Raw genomic sequence first — 23,055 nt, 5'->3', positions numbered from 1 at the left:
TGAATGGTGCCACAGCCAGCTGGTGGCCAGTCACCAGTGGGGTCCCCCAGTGTTCAGTGCTGGGCCCCATCCTGTTCAATATCTTTATTGATGATCTGGACAAAGGGATTGAGACCATCATAAGGAAGTTTGCAGACAACACCAAGCTGGGGGCAGCTGTTGATCTGTTAGAGGGTCGGAGACCTCCGCAGAGGGACCTTGACAGGCTGGACAGATGGGCAGAGTCCAAGGGCAGGAGATTCAGGCTGGAGGTTAGGAAGAAGTTCTACACAGAGAGAATGATTGTCCATTGGAATGGGCTGCCTGAGGAGGTGGTGGAGTCACCATCATTGGAGGTGTTCAGGAGATTTGATAGGGTGCTTGGTGCCATGGGTTAGTTGATTAGGTGGTGCTGCATGATAGGTTGGACACGATGATCTTGCAGGTCTCTTTCCAACCTGGTCTGGTCTATTCTATTCTATTCCATTCCATTCCATTCCATTCCATTCCATTCCATTCCATTCCATTCCATTCCATGTTTAGAACCTGGCTTAAAGGTGATTGCTGACCCCACAATCCCAGGAGTCTCTCACCATAGATGATTTCACCAAACTACATTCCTTGTGAAAGACTGAAAGAGAATCAGCAGAAAGCCTACAAAATGTCAGTGCAACCTTTAGGTGTGCAGCCCATGGGAAAAAAAAACAGAGTGACACAGAATCACCAAGGTTGGAAGAGACCTCAAAGATCATCAAGTCCAACCCATCACCAGCATCTGAAAGAGGCTCGATGCTAGAAGTAAGGAAACCATCTCCTAATGTCCACTGAGATTGAACTACAGTAAACTGTGTTCTATAAACACTCAGGACAACAGAGAAATTCCTCTACCGGCATCTGCAAGCTCTTCTGCACTCCAATAAAGCTCAAGACTCTAAACTTTGGGAGAATCTAGAGCCAGGAACAAAACTGAATTGATGTTAGATTATTTAAACAGGGTGGGGGAAAAAAGTATGAGGTTAATTATTCCCAGCTTTGGGGTTGTCTCTCTTTGCCTCTGACACTCAAACATACAGAAAACTGGAGTGCCCAAACCAAAGATGAAAGGTTTTTAACTCCTTTGGGAAAAGGCCCTTCTCATTTCCTCTTGCTGTGTCTTGGGGAAGGTTAAGCATTTCTCACATTCCCTGAAGTTCTCATAGTCCCTGAAGAAAAAAAAAACCTTAGTAACAACTCTGAAAATATCTGGATGGCAAGGAAGGGAGGAAAATATGGCCAAGCCTAAGAAATTAACACTCCCTCTCTCCAGCACACTGCAAAGTGGTATTGCAAATCTGGTAATGCATTCTGTATTCCAATCCCATCACCAATATTGAAAGTTACATTTCCAAAATCAATTAGAAGCAGCTCATCTCGGTGATGACCAGAAAGCTGACTAATGTCAGAAGCAGTAGAGCTGAAACAAACTCCTTAAAAGCAGTATGCCTTCAAGCCCAGCTGTAATATTCCACATGAAATGGTGACAAATGGCAAGCACTGAGTTTCCCATACAGCTGGGCAACCTCTTATTAAAAACAGAGGCTGTACAGAAGGATTCTAAGATATAGAAAGTTATCATTTTATGCTTTAAACTGGCTGTACATTAATTATATCAAATATATATAACACATTATATATATTATATAATAGATAGAACATTGTAACTCAAGATGAGGAAAAGGCTGAGGTACTAAACACCTTCTTTGCCTCCATTTTCAACAGTAAGGCAGGAGAACATCAGGATAACTGGCCTCCTGAACTGGTAGATGGGGTCAGAGAGCAGTTTAATCACCCTGAAATACATGAGGAATTAGTTAGGGACTTGCTGAGCCACTTGGATACTCACAAGTCTGTGAGACTGGATAGGATCCATCCTAGGGTGCTGAGAGAGCTGGCAGATGAGCTGGCTAAGCTGCTCTTCATCATTTACCACCAGTTTTGGCTCACTGGAGAAGCCCCAGATGACAGGAAGCTGGCCAACATGGGGCCCATCCACAAGAAGGGCTGGTTGGATGAGCCAGGGAATTACAGGCCTGTCAGCCTGACCTCAGTGCCAGGCAAGATCATGGAACAGGTCATCCTGAGTGCAATCACACAGCACTTACAGGATGGCCAAGGGATCAGGCCCAGCCAGCATGGATTTAGGAAGGGCAGGTCCTGCCTGACCAACCTGATCTCCTTCTATGATCAGGTGACTGCCTGGTGGATGTGGGACAAGCTGTGGATGTGGTCTACCTGGACTTCAGCAAGACTTTTGACACCGTCCCCCATAGCAAACTGCTGGCCAAGCTGTCAGCCCATGGCTTGGACAGGAGCACACTGTGATGGGTTAGGAACTGGCTGGAGGGCCGAGCCCAGAGAGTGGTGGTGAATGGTGCCACATCCAGCTGGCAGCCAGTCTCAAGTGGTGTTCCCCAGGGATCAGTGCTGGGCCCCATGCTCCTTAACATCTTTACTGATGATCTGGATGACGACATTGAGTCCATCACCAGTAAATTTGCAGACGACACCAAGCTGGGGGCAGGAGTTGATCTGCTGGAGGCTCTGCAGAGGGACCTTGATAGGCTGGGCAGATGGGCAGAGTCCAAAGGCAGGAGATTTACCAGATCTAAGTGCCAGGTTCCACACATTGGGCACAGCAACCCCATGCAGTGCTAAAGGCTGGGGTCAGAGTGGCTGGCAAGCTGCCAGGCAGAGAGGGACCTGGGGGTACTGGTTGATAGTAGGCAGAACATGAGCCAGCAATGTGCCCAGGTGGCCAAGAAGGCAAATGGCATCCTGGCCTGCATCAGGACCAGAGTGGCCAGCAGGAGAAGGGAGGTGACTGTGCCCCTGTACTCAGCACTGGTTAGGCCACACCTTGAGTCCTGTGTCCAGTTCTGGGCCCCTCAATTTAAGAAAGACATTGAGACACTTGAACGTGTCCAGAGAAGGGCGATGAAGCTGGGGAGATGTCTGGAGCACAGCCCTATGAGGAGAGGCTGAGGGAGCTGGGATTGTTTAGCCTGGAGAAGAAGAGGCTCAGAGGAGACCTTCTTGCTGTCTACAACTACCTGAAGGGAGGTTGTAGGCAGGACTGGGTTGGTCTCCTCTCCCAGGCAACCAGCACCAGAACAAGGGGACACAGTCTCAAGCTGCACCAGGGGAGGTTTAGGCTGGATGTTAGGAAGAAGTTCTTCACAGAAAGAGTGATTGGCCATTGGAATGTGCTGCCCAGGGAGGCGGTGGAGTCACCATCACAGGAGGTGTTTAGGAAGAGACTGGATGAGGCACTTGGTGCCATGGTTTAGTTGATTAGATGGTGTTGGATGATAGTTTGAAATTGATGATCTTGAAGGTCTTTTCCAACCTTATTGATTCTATGATTCTATATTCACAGCAAGCTTTACATCCTCAGTCAAGATGTACAATATGATCTTTGAGGTCTCTTCCAACCTTGGTGATTCTCTGACTCTGTGATATGCTACCTTCAGAAATATGGATAGGAAATTGCATAATCAGAGTTCTGGAAGAAAAGTTGAAGCATGGTTGCTCCAATGGAGTGTTTGACTTCACTGACCTATAAAAATTATCTAACCATCTCAAAATAATAGAGCAAAGGAAAATCAGGAAGTGTACAGGATTAGTTTCTCAAAATCAATCCAAATACGCATAATACCAAGGAAATTGCAGACAAGTGGACAAGGATTTTGTTTCATTGTGTGTTTAAAAACATATTAAGCAGAATCCTTTTCTTTCAGCTCAAAGTGATCTCATAAGTCTGATTGAAAAAAAAACAACAACCCAGTGAAAAATCAGAGGGGAAACAAAGCTCTTTCCCTTCCTGTAACAAAATTACACTCAGCAACTGACTTCAGTGAAATCATAGTATCAGTCAGGGTTGGAAGGGACCACAAGGATCATCTAGTTCCAACCCCCCTGCCATGGGCAGGGACACCCCACACTACATCAGGCTGGCCACAGCCTCATCCAGCCTGGGCTTAAACACCTCCAGGGATGGGGCCTCAATCACCTCCCTGAACAACCCATTCCAGGGCTTCACCACTCTCATGGGGAAGAACTTCCTCCTCACATCTAGCCTGAATCTCCCCACCTCCAGCTTCATTCCATTCCCCCTAGTCCTATCACTACCTGAGATCCTGAGAAGTCCCTCCATAGCCTTCCTGTAGGCCCCCTTCAGATACTGGAAGGCCACAATTAGGTCATCTGGGAGCCTTCTCTTCTCCAGACTGAACAGCCCCAACTCCTTCAGTCTGTCCCCACAGGAGAGGTGCTCCAGCCCTCCGATCATCCTTGTGGCCCTTCTCTAGACACAATGTCCTTCATGGTTTTGGTGGGAGTTTTATTCCTCATATACTATGAAAAAAGTAATACTTTAAGCCAAAATTCCTGTAACTTGAACTAAATTAAGGATTTATGTTCAAAAAAGGTTGAAACATCAAGCTGCCTCAATCTTTTAGTCACAGAATCACAGAATCACTAAGGTTGGAAGAGACATCAAAGATCATCAAGTTAAACCTGTCACCACAGACCTCATGCAAGTGCCACGTCCAATCTCCCCTTGAACACCTCCAGGGATGGTGACTCCACCACCTCCCTGGGCAGCACATTCCAATGGCTAGCAATTCTCTCAAGTGAAGGACTTTCTCCTCACCTCCAGCCTAAACTTCCCCTGGCGCAGCTTGAGGCTGTGTCCTCTTGTTCTGGTGCTGGTTGCTTGAGAGAAGAGACCAACCCCCTTCCTGGCTACAACCACCTTTCAGGCAGTTTTACCTAACAAAACCAAAACCATTTTAGGTCATGATCATGCAATGAGATGAAAAGCTAAGAGATATCGAACGCAATACTTCGTTCCCCTTCTTGACCACCAAGGCTCTTCACCAGAGGGGAAAAAAGTAAATCACAAAAGCTTAGCATTGGACTTGATGATCTTTGAGGTCTTTTCCAACCTTATTGATTCTATTCTAGTCTATGATTCATAGAACTTATGAATTACAGGCAGCTCCAACCTTGCAGGAAATGGATCTCAGTGTCATTATAAAGGATGCTTTAAAATGGATAATGTGTGGTTACAGCAGAAAACAGACAAATTCTTGGATCCATAAGGAATGCAAATGAGTGGGAGGGCCGAGCCCAGAGAGTGGTGGTGAATGGTGCCACATCCAGCTGGCATCAGCTGGGATCAGTACTGGGCCCCGTCCTCTTTAACATCTTCATTGATGATCTGGATGAGAGCATTGAGTCAGTCATCAGCAAGTTTGCAGATGACATCAAGTTAGGAGCAGAAGTTGGTGAGTTAAACGGTAGAAAGGCTCTGCAGAGGGACCTTGAACGACTGGACAGATGGGCAGAGTCCAACGGGATGGCATTCAACAAGTCGAAATGCCAGGTGCTGCACTTTGGCCATGGCAACCCCATGCAGAGCTACAGGCTGGGGTCAGAGTGATGGAAGAGCTGCCAAACAGAGAGGGACCTGGGGGTGCTGATTCACAGCCACCTAAACATGAGCCAGCAGTGTCCCAAGGTGGCCAAGAAGGCCAATGGCATCCTGGCCTGCATTAGGAATAGTGTGGCCAGCAGGAGCAGAGAGGTCATTGTGCCCCTGTACTCAGCATTGGTTAGGCCAGACCTTGAGTCCTGTGTCCACTTCTGGGCCCCTCAGTTTAAGAAGGACATTGAGAGACTTGAATGTGTCCAGAGAAGGGCACCAAGGCTGGGGAGAGGCCTTGAGCACAGCCCTGTGAGGAGAGGCTGAGGGAGCTGGGGTTGCTTAGCCTGGAAAAGAGGAGGCTCAGGGGTGACCTCATTGCTCTCTACAACTCCCTGAAAGGTGGTTGTAGCTGGGAAGGGGTTGGTCTCTTCTCCCAGGCAATCAGCACCAGAACAAGAGGACACAGTCTCAAGCTGCGCCAGGGGATGCTTAGACTCGAGGTGAGGAGAAAGTTCTTCACTGAGCGAGTCGTTCGCCATTGGAATGTGCTGCCCAGTTAGGTGGTGGAGTCACCATCCCTGGAGGTGTTCAAGAGGAGACTGGACGTGGCACTTGGTGCCATGGTCTAGTCATGAGGTCTGTGGTGACAGGTTGGACTCGATGATCCTCGAGGTCTCTTCCACCCTTAGTTATACTGTGATACTGAGCACTGACCTAGAAACTAGTCCCAAATATCCATGACTTGTGCTCCCTGAGTGCCAAACTGATCGCTTCACTTGTAAGACAATGCTGCAGAACAGTAGTCAGGAGAGCAACCACAGGTAAGAGCATTGAGAAACATTTACAGAGATCATTTACCTTGAAAAATAGCCAAATCAAAAGGAAATAATATAAACACAAAGAACAGGTCTCTTCTCACAATGGTAGGAGACAACACTTAATTAAATCCCAGTACATTAAGAGTTCGTTTTCCACAGAATAAATAATTAGACAGCGTGGTTTCTAGGGTTTAAGCATTACTAAAACAAAGAAATCAGCAAAAAATTCATAGCACTAAGACATTTTTGCAAGCATATCCATAATTTTAGTGTTGTTGGCTGGAATATGAAGTCTCATTTCCAGACAATTTCTGATTACTAAGAATTGCAGTAGGCTGCCCAAGACAGCCCATCCACCTACTGCAGCTTCCACCCTCTAAAGATGACTACTGACAGAAGATCCAGACCCAACAAAAAGTGCTTCATTTAACACCTGATTCAGGAAGCTGAAAGCTGGATGGCAAGCTTCCTACCATAGCTGAGGGAGAGATAGTTAATAATCAGTGGAGTCTATACTGAATTGAACAATTACAGGAACCTGCTTTAAAGAGTTATTAATCTCACTCTGTACCTGTAAATATAGGGGTCTACAAACCCACCACTGAGCCATACCCCAAAGTTAGCATAAGATCAAGTCCTCTCATATTCCTGGAGGAACCTTGCAGAACAACAGTGAATTACAAGTCAAGTGCCAGTTGCTGCATGTTGGCCACAACAACCCCATGCAGTGCTACAGGCTGGGGTCAGAGTGGCTGGAGAGCTGCCAGGCAGAAAGGGACATAGGGGTACTGGTTGACAGCTGGCACTTGGTGCCATGAGGTCTGTGGTGACAGGTTGGACTTGATGATCTTTGAGGTCTCTTCCAACCTTAGTGATACTGTGATAGTGTGGGTAACATCTTCTTGTAATGGAAGCTCCAGGGAAGAAAGTTTGAGTCTTCAGGAGATGCAGAGCCTTATACCCTGTCTTGAACCACAAATGACAGTCATAACTGTTTGGATCCTCAACTCAGGTATCCTGATACCTGCATCACAGCTTTACTTCTGACTAGGATCAAGGCACAAGCAGAGTTTGTAAGCAACACCAAGTAATTTTTCAAAAGCCAAGCTGGTACCTCACACAGCCACCCCCCTCATCTGAGACCTTCTAGCCATGTAAATGTTTTTTAACTGCAATAAGTTAGCTTATGAAGAAGCTCAGACACAACACTGAACTGTCCTGGCCAATACGAATACATCTTTGAAGTACTCTGACTACTTCGGTAGGTGCCTGGGACGTAGCAAAGCATGGAAGACCTGATGAAACTTTCAGGAGGCTTGTGCTGGATTGTCTTAGAAGGGAACAATCCATAACAACCACATGGACCACCTGTGAAATTAAAATCCCCAGGAAAAGGGAAATGCAACCTTTTTTTATGCAGAGTAACGGGATTTGCGGGTTCAGAAAAACGACGCCATTGAAGTCAGCAGGAGAACTCAAGACCTTCAGAAGAAGAACTCTACTCACAATCTTCCTCATAGCTAGTTCTTGTTCAAAAAATTTACTTTTCCAGAAGTTAAGAATCAGCAGAGGAACTGTGTCAGGTATTATTACTTAGTTCCAACAAAGCGGTTGAACAATAAATGGCAAGGCCTGTGTGTAGAACACACCTGTGAACTTGCAGAAACAGGGACTGAGGAATGCTGTTTCTTACACCAGCATCAGAACTCAAGGCACAGCTGTGAAGACAGCTGTCCCACATGACTTGGAAACAGGCAGGAATATGATCAGCAATGAAAAAAAAACAAACCATATAAAGTACACTCCAACATGACAGAAAACCAAACATGTTATGATACCAAGTTAGGAGCAGATGTTGGTCAGTTAGAGGACAGAAGGGCTCTGCAGAGGGACCTCGACCAACTGGACAGATGGGTGGAGTCCAACGGGATGGCATTCAACAAGTCCAAGTGCCAGGTGCTGCACTTTGGCCATGGCAACCCCATGCAGAGCTACAGGCTGGGGTCAGAGTGGCTGGAGAGCTGCCAAACAGAGAGGGACCTGGGGGTGCTGATTGACAGCTGCCTAAACATGAGCTAGCAGTGTGCCAAGGTGGCCAAGAGGGCCAATGGCATCCTGGCCTGCATCAGGACTAGTGTGGCCAGCAGGAGAAGGAAGGTGACTGTGCTCCTGTACTCAGCACTGGTTAGGCCACACCTTGAGTCCTGTGTCCAGTTTAAGAAGGACATCAAGACCCTTGAACGTGTCGAGAGAAGGGCAACGAGACTGGGGAGAGGCATTGAGCACAAGCCCTATGAGGAGAGGCTGAGGGAGCTGGGATTGTTTAGCCTGGAGAAGAGGAGGCTCAGGGGTGACCTCATTGCCCTCTACAACTACCTGAAAGGTGGTTGTAGCCTGGTGGGGGTTGGTCTCTTCTCCCAGGCAACCAGCACCAGAAGAAGAGGACACAGTCTTAAGTTGCACCAGGGGAAGTTTAGGCTCGAGGTGAGGTGAAAGTTGTTCACCGAGCGAGTTATTTGTCATCAGAATGTGCTGCCCAGGGAGGTGGTGGAGTCACCATCACTGGAGGTGTTCAAGAGGGGATTGGATGTGTCACTTGGTGCCATGGTCTAGTCATGAGGTCTGTGGTGACAGGTTGGACTCGATGATCCTCGAGGTCTCTTCCAATCTTAGTGATACCATGATGCTGTGATACTGTGATGTTATTCTAAGAAATTCAAGCAGTAACACAACCATATCTGAATCCATTCAGCATGCCACCTCACAGCACAGTACAAAGCCAAACTACACTAATAAGTACCAATGAACTACCAAGACTAAATCTTGCTAAATTAATGCCTTGTATATCACCTTCTGAAGCAACTGCTATCTAGCATTCTACTTGGTGTAAGAAATACATCACAGAAGCAAAATCATCAGTAGGTGACGTAAGAATTGTTCTGATACATTGCACCATTTCCAAATAAAGGACATTTGATTTCCCACTAAAGAAGCATGAGCATCAATTCAGAGGATTTTCTTAATAATGATCTTTCCACACCTCTCAAAACCAATGCAAATAATGGTTCCATACCGTGAAGCTGTTGTTGACATTCTTTGTGCTCGATTCAGCTACGCTGGCATCTGACAGGTCAACTTCATCAAATATGAGAGACTGTGAATGGAAAAGAAAGTAAAAACATTAAATATAGTCTGAGTCCACTTTCAGGTATGCTTACAGTCTGTGTTTTCATTTCCTTCTGTCCATCCAACTGGAGAATAAAAACAGAGGACAAAAGTTACGAAGAAATAGAAAAGGATGATCATGTCATAAAACTTCCTATCTGACCCCTAAACACAGCCCTGTTTGCTATGCAAGTGCTAGAACAGAAAAGAATAGAGAAGAATGGAATGGAATGGAATGGAATGGAATGGAATGGAATGGAATGGAATGGAATGGAATGGAATGGAATGGAATGGAATGGAATGGAATGGAATGGAATGGAATGGAATGGAATAGACCAGACCAGGTTGGAAGAGACCTTCAAGATAATCGTGTCCAACCTATCATCCAACACCATCTAATCAACTAAACCATGGCACCAAGCACCCCATCAAGTCTCTTCCTAAACACCTCCAGTGATGGTGACTCCACCACCTCCCTGGGCAGCATATTCCAATGGCCAATTACTCTTTCTGGGAAGAATTCCTTCCTAACATCCAGGCTAAACCTCCCCTGGTGCAGCTTGAGACTGTGTCCTCTTGTTCTGGTGCTGGTTGCCTGGGAGAAGAGACCAGCCCCCTCCTATCTACAACCTCCCTTCACGGAGTTGTCAAGAGCAAAAAAGGTACATGACATCATGTCATAGTTTGGGCTGGGTGTCCTCTGCTACAGGGGTGTTTCCTGTGTCCAGAAGTCCAGCCCAGTGGGTGGACACAGGAAATTAGGTTATTTCCTACCATGATCCCTTGCACCACTATAAGTCTCACGGCGGGGTCTGGCACTTCCTCTTTCCTTCCTCTCCGCCACCTGGTAACTGGGGGAGAGATCTCCTGGCCATGGGCCTGGCTAGGCCCAAAGCCACAGGGGGATGGGCAGTCTCAGATCTGTCCAGCTGAGACTAGCCTAACAGTGGGGGGGGAAGGAGGATCCCTGGGGGTTTTGGGTGCACCCTCAGGTGGGGATGGGATCTTTCTGGGTCTGTTTTGGGGTTTCTTCTTGTCACTGTGTTTCTAATTCTCTGCACGCACTCACTGTTCTATTTAAACTTTCCATCACGTTTGCAATCTGTTTGTCTGAGTCGTCATTTCTGCACATAGTAGGGAGGGGGTCTGCCCCAACCCATTACACAGCATAACAAAAAAAGTGGCTCAATAAAGATTATTTCTTTTAAAATCTCTTTTAAATACTTTTTTGGGAGTTTTTTTAGTAGATGCAGCTTTGGGGTGTCTGTAGCATAAATGTGTTGTCAGAGGAAAGAGATTCACACTTAGTAGAATATAAAGTAATTGAGCACTTTTAGGATGGAGCTCCAGATTCATGAAGGAGCAGGTATTTTTCTTTACACATGGATGAAACCTCAAATATAGAATAGAATAAACCAGACTGGAAAAGACCTTTGAGATCATGTATGATACAGTATCCATCTAAGAAAACAAAGCTCAAGGGCCTGAAGAGATCCCTTCCAGTACCTTCTTTGATAGGATGCGATGGGACGGGAGGGGAGGGGATGGGATGGGATGGGATGGGATGGAATGGAATGGAATGGAATGGAATGGAATGGAATGGAAAGGAATGGAATGGAATGGAATGGAATGGAATGGAATGGAATGGAATGGAATGGAATAGAATAGAATAGAATAGAATAGAATAGAATAGAATAGAATAGAATAGAATAGAATAGAATAGAATAGAATAGACCTGACGTGGTTAGAAAAACCTTTGAGATCATCAAATCCAACCTATCACCCAACACCACCTAAACAACTAAACCATGGCACCCAGTGCTTCATGCAGTCTCTTCTTAAACACCTCCAGTGATGGTGACTCCACCACCTCCCCAGGCAGCCCATTCCAATGGAAAATCACTCTCTATGTATAGAACTTCTTCCTAACATCCAGCCTAAAACTCCCCTGACACAGCTTGAGACTGTGTCCTCTTGTTCTGGTGCTGGCTGCCTGGGAGAAGAGACCAACATCTGCCTGTCTACAACCTCCCTTCAGGGAGTTGGAGACAGCAAGAAGGTCACCCTTGAGTATCCTCTTCTCCAGGCTAAACAACCCACATTCCAATGGGCAATCACTCTTTCTGTGAATGACTTCTTCCTAACACCCAGCCGAAACCTCCCCTGGTGCAGCTTGAGACTGTGTCCTCTTGTTCTTTGAGACAAAGCTTGGTGTTGAGCTTTCAGTGCTGGTCAAAGGTTGGACTGGATGACCTTCCAGATCTCTTCCAACCAGATATATTCTGTAATCACTACCAAATCATTAAATTACTCTTATTACTATACTAACTTGAAAATTAAAGTTACAAGTATAGAGCATTAGAGGCTAACAGCACAGAATTACCTTTGAATCCTTAGCATAGTACAGGGTACGGCCTCGAAGCTTGAAGTAACGCTTTTTCCACCTCTGAAAAGAACTGGTTTGCTTCAGTAGTAATCCTTCTTTGATACTGGTCTGAAAAATATTAAAACACATAAGACAAGGTAAGCACATATCCAAATAGCTACATACACAGGGGAAAGCCAGGCTTTTTATAACATGCTGCTCCTCATAGAACTGTGGACTTCAATTTTTACCTCGTCACATAAACTGAGACAAATTCTCTGTCCAACCAGACTTTGCAGTGCTGTTTCTTAGACAATGACAGTGTCCCCCAGGGGCCAGTGCTGGGCCCTATCTGCTTTAATATCTTCATTGATGATCTGGATGAGGGCATTGAGTCAGTCATCAGCAAATTTGCAGATGACACCAAGTTGGGAGCAGGTGTTGATCTGTTAGAGGGCAGAAGGGCGCTGCAGAGGGACCTTGACTGACTGGAGAGATGGGTGGAGTCCAACAGGATGGCATTCAACAAATCCAAGTATAGAATAGAATAGAATAGAATAGAATAAACCAGGTTGGAAGAGACCTTCAAGATCATCGCGTCCAACCTATCATCCAACACCATCTAATCAACTAAGCCATGTAACCAAGCACCCTGTCAAGTCTCCTCCTGAACACCTCCAGTGACGGCGACTCCACCACCTCCCCGGGCAGTCCATTCCAATGGGCAATCACTCTCTCTGTGTAAAACTTCCTCCTGACCGCCAGCCTGAACCTCCCCTGGCGCAGCCTCAGACTGTGTCCTCTTGTTCTGGTGTTGGCTGCCTGGGAGAAGAGACCAACCTCTGCCTGTTTACAAACCCCCTTCAGGTAGTTGTAGAAAGCAATAAGGTCACCCCTGAGTCTCCTCCTCTCCAGGCTAAGCAGCCCCAGCTCTCTCAGTCTCTCCTCAGTGCCGGTATCAGGAACAGTGTGGCCAGCAGGAGCAGGGAAGTCATTGTGCCCCTGTACTCTGCATTGATTAGGCCACACCTTGACCTAATTGTGACCTTCCAGTATATGAAGGGGGCCTACAGGAAGGCTGGGGAGGGACTTCTGAGGATCTCAGGTTGTGATAGGACTAGGGGGAATGGAATGAAGCTGGAGGTGGGGAGATTCAGGCTGGATATGAGGAGGAGGTTCTTCCCCATGAGAGTGGTGAAGTCCTGGAATGGGTTGTCCAGGGAGGTGGTTGAGGCCCCGACCCTGGAGGTGTTTAAGCCCAGGCTGGATGAGGCTCTGGCCAGCCTGCTCTAGTGTGGGGTGTCCCTGGCCATGGCAGGGGTGTTGGAACTGGATGATCCTTGTGGTCCCTTCCAACCCTGACTGATACTATGATACTAATTTTAATTTCAAAGACAATCAGCCACATTGTCTTACTTCTAATTTGCTCACTTTAAATCCCCCATCTGCACAAATGTCTGTGGGTTTGGGATTTTTTTGCATCTGATGCTACTAGAAAGACCTAAAAGGAGAGAATATCCTCAATTTAGACAAGAAAATTGTAAACTCACTATGGATGCATAATTGGCAACTGTGAACTAAAGTAACGAATGGTTGAAGACAAAAATCTCCCCTCTACTCCTTTTCATGTACATAAGTGGACAGACTGCTCAAAATGTGCCAAGAGAGTGAAGAAAAGAACATCAGAATGTTCCTGCAAGTGAGGAGAATGAAAATGAGAACAGGAAAAACCATAGAACAGGAGAGTTTAAATGTAAACAGGAAATTAAGAGGGTGAAGAAAAATGTTAAGATCACCTCGTAACAGATGCTCACCCTGAGACTACAATTGTCCTTGAACACTTTGAAAGATGAAAGACCGTGTGGGGTTTGGCAGGATCATTTTTCAACTGAGGTATGAAAAGAGAGCTCAAGGATAAGAAGATCAGAGCAAAGAAGCTCATCAAATATTTGCCATCTGCCTTTAGCAATGAGGATGATGAGATGGTGTGTTCAGGAGGAGACTTGATGGGGTGCTTGGTGCCATGGGTTAGGCATGTGGGTTGGATTGGTTGATAGGTTGGACGCAATGATCTTGAAGGTCTCTTCCAACCTGGTCTGGTCTGGTCTGGTCTATTCTATTCTATTCTATCTCACACATGTTCTCTCTAACATTACAAAAGCTACACCAACATGAAGCACACATGCAGGAAGAATTAGACCAGCCACATCTCTAAGGCTCCTGAAAGGACCACTGGCACTAACCTCCAATCCTATAAGACAATAATCCATACAAAAGAGTAATGGTGCTGAGCCCATACACCCCCTATGAGGAAAAGTAAGAGCTTCTGTAAAACAAAATATCACCCTGCTACATGCAGGGAGTTCATGGGATGGAGAGGAAAGCATGCATGGTTTAGCATGGTTTAGCTGATTAGATGGTGTTGGGTGATAGGTTGGATTCGATGATCTCAAAGGTCTTTTCCAACCTGGTCAATTCAATTCAATCCACTTCAATTCAATTCAATTCAATTCAATTCAATTCAATTCAATTCAATTCAATTCAATTCAATTCAATTCAATTCAACTCAATTCTATTCTACTCTATTCTATTCTACTCTATTCTATTCTATTCTATTCTGTTCTACTCTATTCTATTCTAAAAGAAGATCAAGTGGACTCAACATTTCAGAAAGCCTTTGACAAAGCTTCACACTAAAGACTATCGAAGATATGAAGTTAGAATGTCATTGGAAAAGGAGACCTTTTGTGGACTGAAAGCTGCTCAAGAAATAGGAAGCACACAAAAGGCTTAACAACTACTCTCTCTTGTGGCTTCCCAAGGAATCAGGTTTATTCAAATAAAGTCACCCAAAGAAGCACACAGAAGGCTTAACAACTACTCTCTCTTGTGGCTTCCCAAGGAATCAGGTTTATTCAAAGAAAGTGACCCAAAGAAAGATCAAACAATGAAATCTTTTCTGTAGTAAAATTCAATGCCAATGGTAAGGAACTCAAAGGATGTCATAAAGTAAACCTTACACAGTCCTATCAACTTTGAGTGGAAAAGAGATTCGGGAATCACTGTTCACAGCTCTCTGCTCAACCACAGTCAGAAAAGCCATAAAACTTTGGCTTTTGCCAAGTAAAGTATTTCACAGAATCAACCAGGTTGGAAGAGAGTCCAAGATCATAATGTCCAACTGATCATCTAACCCTAACTAATTAACTAGACCATGGCACTAAGTGCCTTATCCAGGCTTTTCTTAAACACCTCCAGGGATGTTGACCCCACTACCTCCCTGGGCCATCCATTCCAAAGGCAAATCACTCATCCTGTGAAGAAGTTCTTTCAAAGATAAAGCCTAAACTTCCCCTGGCACAGCTTGAGACTGTGTCCTCTTGTTCTATCACAGGTTACCTGGGAGAAGAGACCAGCCCCCTCCTGGCTACAGTCTCCCTTCTTTCAGGTGGTTGTAGAGAGCAATAAGGTCTCCCCTGAGCCCCCACCACCTCCAGGCTAAGCAGCCCCAGCTCCCTCAGCCTCTCCTCATAGCACTTGTGCTCCAAACCCCTCCCCAGCTTTGTTGCCCTTCTCTGGACACCTTCCAGCAACTCAACATCTTTCCTAAACTGAGGGGCCCAGAACTGGACACAGGACTTAAGGTGTGGCCCAACCAGTGCTGAGTCCAGGGACACAATGACTTCCCTGCTGCTGCTGGCCACACTATTTCTGATGCAGACTTTAGGCAGGTAAAGTCTTAACATCTCATAGTTAAGTCAGAGCCATCTAAAATATTCTATGTGTTCAGTAGATTGAAAATTACTTTTATGATTAACAAGTGTGACAATCAAACTCTTGATTTTAATTAAGATTACGAGCTGGGAATCCCAAGCTTGTGATTTTTCTTGACAACCTCTGTACAGCAGCTTCCATTAGTGTCACTTATGCTGACAGATTTTTTTCACTAATTCTGTCAAAATAAAAGTAATTTTTATCTGCTGAGAACAAAAACTTCCCTCAGGTGCTCAGTGCAAGGTCATATTTTTACTGAGGATTCCTAATCATGGTGAAGGGAGACTGACATCTGAAAATTCAAGCCCAACCAAGAAATGTGCCCAAGGATGTGGTGGAGTCGCCGTCATTGGAGGTTTTCAGGAGGAGACTTGATGGGGTGCTTGGTGCCATGGGTTAGTTGTTTAGGTGGGTTGGATTGGTTGATGGGTTGGATGTGATGATCTTGAAGGTCTCTTCCAACCTGGTTTGGTTTGGTTTGGATTTATACAGCTAAGAGAGGCCTTGAGCATAAGCCCTCTGAGGAGAGGCTGTGGGAGCTGGGGTTGTTTAGCCTGAAGAAGATGAGGCTCAGGGGAGACACCTCATTGCTCTCTACAACTACCTGAAGGGTGGTTGTGGCAAGGAGGTAGTTGGTCTCTTCTCCCAAGCAACCAGCACCAGAACAGGAGGACACAGGCTCAAGCTGCGCCAGGGGAAGTTTGGGCTCGAGGTGAGGAGAAAGTTCTTCACTGAGAGAGTCGTTAGTCATTGGAATGTGCTACCCAGGGAGGTGGTGGAGTCACCTTCCCTGGAGGTGTTCAAGAGGAGATTGGACGTGGCACTTGATGCCATGGTCTAGTCATGAGGTCTGTGGTGACAGGTTGGACTCGATGATCTTTGAGGTCTCTTCCAACCTTGGTGATTCTGTGAGACCAAGTAAAACTACAAACATGGAAATAAATATGCTAGAATAACAGTTGACTGCAGTTGTCTTTTGGGGGGTTTTGTTTGGGGTTTGTTTGTTGGGGGGGGGGAGGTTTCTTGCTTTTTGTGTGGTGGGTGTTTTTTAATTGAGGGAATTACTTCCCATTTAAATACATTCTCAGTTTTATAGAAGCTGTTACTTTCTGTATGGATTGTGTAAGAGGATTTGGCACTTTGAGGGTAAGAGCATTCCTGTGTTTTACAGCGTGCTTGCTCTCAAATTGTGATGTAAAAAGCTACTTTTCTGGAGAGCTAAAAAAAGGCACATTCCATTTCAGCTTCAATAAAACCTAAAGCATATTCTGAGTTTTTTGCTAAACAGTGTATCCTCCATATCCACTAACAAAATCAGAGACCCATAAAAGGCCTAGAGGAGGCATTAAAAGATCTTCTAGTCTACAATCTCCTCCAAGAAAATACTAACTGCATACAGAGTTGCAGAAACAGGTTATTTGTCATCTTATTCAGGTGTCCCATTTTACCACTTGAAACTTCCCTCTGGCCCATTTGGTGGCATAAATGCTACCATCATCCAACATCTGTATGGATGGCAAAACCACACGAGAGTTAGAGGTGCTGCATCTCACAAGCCTGCATTCATCACTTCTGTGAGCACTCATGACCAGCTCCCAGTTACAGAATCCCAAGACAAAAAATCACAGAATGAAGGAGAGTCTAAAACCTGGCTTTTGACATGACCTGTTTGTCATTACAAAAAGACACTATCCTCCTTCCTTTTCTATTTAAATGAAGTCTGCATTTGCTTTTATCAGCCACCCTAAGGTTAGTTCCAGAGGATATACCTTAAAGCCCCCAGTTACAGAGATCCTCTTCCACTAAGATGGTTTCCCTTATGTAAACCTTCCTTGTTGCACTTTAAACCCACAAAGTGCTGTTGCAAAACAACAATAGAGACGCAAAACTTCAATGGATGAACTCAAAACATTAAGGTTGTACCCGATCCACAGTACTTTGTAAAGAGAACACCAGAGAGAACAGTAACCGCTTCCAGAACAAGAGGACACAGTCTCAAACCATGCCAGGGGAAGTTTAGACTCGAGGTGAAGAGAAAGTTCTTCACAGAGAGAGTTGTTAGCCAGTGGAATGTGCTGCCCAGGGAGGTGGTGGAGTCACCGTCCCTGGAGGTGTTCAAGAGGGGATTGGATGTGGCACTTGGTGCCATGGTCTAGTCATGAGGTCTGTGGTGACAGGTTGCACTCGATGATCTTTCAGGTCTTTTCCAACCTTACTGATTTGATGATTCCAGTCTTAGCTCACAGCCCTTCAGGAAGATAGGATTATGCTGTGTGGAACCCCCCAATGAAGTCGCATTTTCAAGAGTATTTATGAGCTAGAATCTCTACCCTCATCTGGGACAAGGATCAAGTGTCCTATTTATTTCAGTGGCCTTTCACATTGAAGTGGAAAGCATGGAAAACATTTCTTAAAAATAGATGTGGTTAATGAGATTTTTCTCTTGTGTTTCCTGATCATGTTTCTCTGGTCTCTAGTCTCTTCTGTTCAAAATACTTTTTAATCTCATAATGGCTTGCTTATGTTTAATAAAGGCACTATAAACTTTAAAGATTTATCCAGTCACAGCATCACAGTATCACTAAGGTTGGAAGAGACCTCAAGGATCATCAAGTCCAAGCTGTCACCGCAGACGTCATGACTAGACCATGGCACCAAGTGCCACATCCAATCCCCTCTTGAACACCTCCAGGGATGGTGACTCCACCACCTCCCTGGGCAGCACATTCCAATGACAAATGACTCTCTCAGTGAAGAACTTTATCCTCCCCTTCAGCCTGAACTTCCCCTGGCTCAGCTTGAGACTGTGTCCTCTTGTTCTGGTGCTGGTTGCCTGGGAGAAGAGACCAACCCCTTCCCAGCTACAACCACCTTTCAGGTAGTTCTAGAGGGCAATGAGGTCACCCCTGAGGCTCCTCTTCTCCAGGCTAAACCACCCCAGCTCCCTCAGCCTCTCTTCATAGGGCTGTGCTCAAGGCCTCTCCCCAGCTTTGTTGCCTTTCTCTGGACATGTTCAAGTGTCTCTATGTCCTTCTTAAACTGAGGGGCCCAGAACTGGACACAGTACTCAAGATGCAGCCTAACCAATGCAGAGTACTACTTAACATCTGCAGTTGCTACTTTTTGCCTGTGATAAGAGCTAGAGGACTTTGCCAGAGAAGCCTGATGTTTGCCCATGCTGTCTCCTATGCTGTCACAGTCACAGAAGGCAAGGTGCAGCCACTGTGCAATGTTTCAGGTTAAGTAGTCAACAGCAGTAAGCCTGAGTTAAGACGATACCATTTACTGATGATGGACTTATTCCCCTTCTCCAGATCATCAATAAAGATATTGAGAAGGATGCTGGGCCCCATGCTGTTCAATATATTTATTGATGATCTAGACGAAGGGATTGAGTCCATCATCAGTAAATTTGCTGATGACACCAAGCTAGGGGCAGGTGTTGATCTGTTAGAGGATAGGAGAGCTCTGCAGAGGGACCTTGACAGGCTGGACAGATGGGCAGAGTCCAGGGGCATGAGATTTAACACATCCAATTGCTGGGTTCTACACATTGGCCACAGCAACCCCATGCAGAGCTACAGGCTGGGGTCAGAGTGGCTGGAGAGCAGCCAGGCAGAAAGGCACCTGGAGGTACTGGTTGAGTGCAGGCTGAACATGAGCCAGCAGTGTGCACAGGTGGCCAAGAAGGCCAATGGCATCCTGGCCTTCGTCAGGAAGAGTGTGGCCAGCAGGAGCTGGGAAGTCATTGTGCCCCTGTACTCTGCATTGGTTAGGCCACACCTTGAGTACTGTGTCCAGTTCTGGGTCCCTCAATTTAAGAAGGACATTGAGACACTTGAACATGTCCAGAGAAGGGCAACAAGGCTGGGGAGAGGTCTCGAGCACAAGCCCTGTGAGGAGAGGCTGAGGGAGCTGGGGTTGTTTAGCCTGGAGAGGAGAAGGCTCGGAGGAGAACTTACTGCTCTCTAGAACTACCTGAAAAGAGATTGTAGCCAGGTCTGTTCTCCCAGGCAACCAGCACCAGAATAAGAGGACACAGTCTCAAGCTGCATCAGGGGAGCTTTAGGCTGGATGTTAGGCAGAAGGTCTTCCCAGAAAGACTTATTGGCCATTGGAATGTGCTGCCCAGGGAGGTGGTAGAGTCACCAACCATCACTGGAGGTGTTTAAGAAGAGACTGGATGAGGCACTTGGTGCCATGGTTTAGTTGATTAGATGGTGTTGGATGACAGGTTGGACTCAATGATCTCAAAGGTCTTTTCCAACCTGGTAAATTCTGTTCTATTCTATTCTATTCTATTCTATTCTATTCTATTCTATTCTATTCTATTCTATTCTATTCTATTCTATTCTATTCTATTCCATTCCATTCCATTCCATTCCAATCCATTCCATTCCTAGTCATTCCATTCTATAAACATCAATGACAGAAGTACACACATGCATGTTTCTGGACCAGTAGTGTGAAGTAAAAAAGTGCTCCTTAGCCCTACATCCATAAAAACCTCTGAGTCAGAGCATTCTATTTACTTTGCACACTTCTGATCAAGGTTGAGTTATGCCAGGACTTTCTCACAAACCCAGGAAGTCACAAGTTAAAATCATTAAAAATACATTCATCAGATCTAGGCTGCGTAATAAATAATTTATATCTACAAGAAGATCTTCAGTCTTCTTTCAGAATAGCTAGGATTAAAAGAAAAGGCTAGACAGTTACAGTCTTGCACTATCTCAATTCCAAAAAACATAGTTCTAGCTATTTGCTATAGTATCACAGTATCAGCCAAGGTTGGAAGGGACCACAAGGATCATCTAGTTCCAAGCCCCCTGCCATGGCCAGGGACACCCCACACTAGATCAGGCTGGCCACAGCCTCATCCAGCCTGGGCTTAAACACCTCCAGGGACAGGGCCTCAACCACCTCCCTGGACAACCCATTCCAGGGCTTCACCACTCTCATGGGGAAGAACTTCCTCCTCACCTCCAGCCTGAATCTCCCCACCTCCAGCTTCATTCCATTCCCCCTAGTCCTATCCCTACCTGACATCCTGACAAGTCCCTCCCCAGCCTTCCTGTAGGCCCCCTTCAGATACTGGTAGGCCACAATTAGGTCACCTGGGAGCCTTCTCTTCTCCAGACTGAACAGCCCCAACTCCTTCAGTCTGTCCTCATTGGAGAGGTGCTCCAGTCCCCTGATCATCCATATAGTACTCCCCTCGTTAAAATATGAAAAACCATTTAGTATTTATGCAAAATCTCATTTGCAGAAAAATACCATGAGTTTATGAATTCCTTCCAGATAGTAATTAGAGGTGCTGATCACAAGGACTTGGATGAGAGAAAGGTGACAATAAAATCAAAACATTCACATTCAGAGTAATTTCTGAGTCACCTGATTTTACTGATCTCTATTCATCCAACCAGATTCCTGATTTAGAATCAAAGAATCAACAAGGTTGGAAAAGACCTCAGAGATCACCAAGTCCAACCTATCACCCAACACCTCAGGACTAACTAAACCATGGCACCAAGTGCTACATTCCATCCTTTTTTGAACACCTCCAGCAACGGTGACTCCACCACCCCCCTGGGCAGCTCATTCCAATGGCTAACAACTCTCTCTGTGAAGAACTTTCTCCTCACCTCGAGTCTAAACTTCCCCTGGTGCAGCTTGAGACTGTGTCCTCTTGTTCTGGTGCTGATTGCCTGCGAGAAGAGACCAACCCCCACCTGGCTACAACCTCCCTTCAGGTAGTTGTAGACAGTAAGGAGGTCTCTCCTGAGCCTTCTCTTCTCCAGGCTAAACAATCCCATCTCCCTCTGCCTCTCCTGGTAGGGCTTGTGCTTTGTTGCCCTTCTCTGGACACATTCCAGCAAGTCAACATCCTTCCTTAACTGAGAGGTCCAGAACTGGACGCAGTACTCAAGGTGTGGCCTAACCAGTGCTGAGAACAGGAGCAGAATGATTTCCGTGCTCCTGCTGGCCGCACTGTTCCTGATGCAGGCCAGGATGCCATTGACCTTCTTGGACATCTGGGCACACTGCAGGCTCATGTTCAGCCTACTATCAACCAGTACCCCCCAGGTCCCTTTCTGCCTGGCTGCTCTCCAGCCACTCTGACCACAGTATACTAGTAAAAGTCTGGGAATAAAGGTGGTTAATAGTCCTCTCCCCACTGCCCCCCTCCCCCCTCTTGTTTTTCTTCTTTGTTTTGTTACACCAAAGAGAGATTTCTCAAGTAGTGAAGCCATCCCTACACTTCATATCTCACTATGCTAGCCCTAACCCCATTGAATCACCTAGGGAAACAAAATTTAAACTGCATTTGCATATTTATATATATGATACAGACAATATGCTGCTTTTAAGCATAAGCAACAATTCTAGAGGTACAGCAGTTAATATCACCAAAAATGAAAAGGAAAGGAAGGAAGGAAGGAAGCAAGGAAGGAAGGAAGCAAGGAAAGGAGAAAGGAAAGGAGAAAGGAAAGGAGAAAGGAAAGGAGAAAGGAAAGGAGAAAGGAAAGGAGAAAGGAAAGGAGAAAGGAAAGGAGAAAGGAAAGGAGAAAGGAAAGGAGAAAGGAAAGGAGAAAGGAAAGGAGAAAGGAAAGGAGAAAGGAAAGGAAGGAAGGACGAAAGAAGAAAAGAAGGAAGGAAAGAAGAAAAGAAGGAAGGAAAGAAGAAAGGAAGGAAGGAAAGAAGAAAGGAAGGAAGGAAGGAAAGAAGAAAGGAAGGAAGGAAGGAAAGAAGGAAGGAAGGAAGGAAAGAAGGAAGGAAGGAAGCAAAGAAGGAAGGAAGGAAGCAAAGAAGAAAGGAAGGAAGGAAGGAAGGAAAGAAAGAAGAAAGGAAGGAAAGAAGAAAGGAAGGAAAGAAGAAAGGAAGGAAAGAAGAAAGGAAGGAAAGAAGAAAGGAAGGAAAGAAGAAAGGAAGGAAAGAAGAAAGGAAGGAAAGAAGAAAGGAAGGAAAGAAGAAAGGAAGGAAGGAAAGAAGAAAAGAAGGAAGGAAAGAAGAAAAGAAGGAAGGAAAGAAGAAAAGAAGGAAGGAAAGAAGAAAAGAAGGAAGAAAGGAAGAAAGGAAAAAAGGGAGAAAGGAAGAAAGGAAGAAAAGGAAGAAAAGAAGAAAGGAAGAAAAGGAAGAAAAGGAAGAAAGGAAGAAAAAAGAAAGGAAGAAAAAAAGAAAATAAAAAAATAAGTTAAGAAAAAAAAATTAAGAAAAAGAAGAAAAAAAGAAAGGAAGAAACAAAAAGGATGCTTCCTATGATCTAAACCAAGTTTCACATCAGCAGTACTGAATTTTAAGCTGTTCCATTGTTTTATCCCATTAGCAGCAGAGACTACAAAGTGCCCTCCTTTAACACCACAGCTACCAGCCAATTTTCAGGTTGTTAACCAAAAGGCAATCTGTCAGTGGAACTGGTTTACAACAACCAGATATTTCAAGAGGGCAGCTGATCAATTTTCATTGAGCAGCAGCCTCTAATGGCC

The 23,055-nt window shown here is 45.5% G+C and overlaps 1 protein-coding gene across 1 annotated transcript in view; it reads right to left on the bottom strand.

Moving 5' to 3' along the window:
- Positions 1-23,055, bottom strand: part of DGKH (diacylglycerol kinase eta) — a 190,178-nt gene that overhangs the window by 47,372 nt on the left and 119,751 nt on the right. Inside the window, exons 3-4 of the mRNA XM_068166490.1 lie at positions 11,813-11,923; positions 9,338-9,418 (exon numbers count right to left, since the gene is read on the bottom strand). Of these exons, the coding sequence (XP_068022591.1) occupies positions 9,338-9,418; positions 11,813-11,923 (192 nt within the window). The remainder of the gene's footprint in view (positions 1-9,337; positions 9,419-11,812; positions 11,924-23,055) is intronic.

This window comes from Melanerpes formicivorus, unplaced genomic scaffold (genome assembly GCF_026170545.1).
Source record: "Melanerpes formicivorus ecotype bairdi unplaced genomic scaffold, bMelFor1.0.p_v2 SCAF_101, whole genome shotgun sequence".
NCBI classification, from domain to species: domain Eukaryota; kingdom Metazoa; phylum Chordata; class Aves; order Piciformes; family Picidae; genus Melanerpes; species Melanerpes formicivorus.
This window is presented reverse-complemented; position numbering and strand designations above follow the sequence as displayed.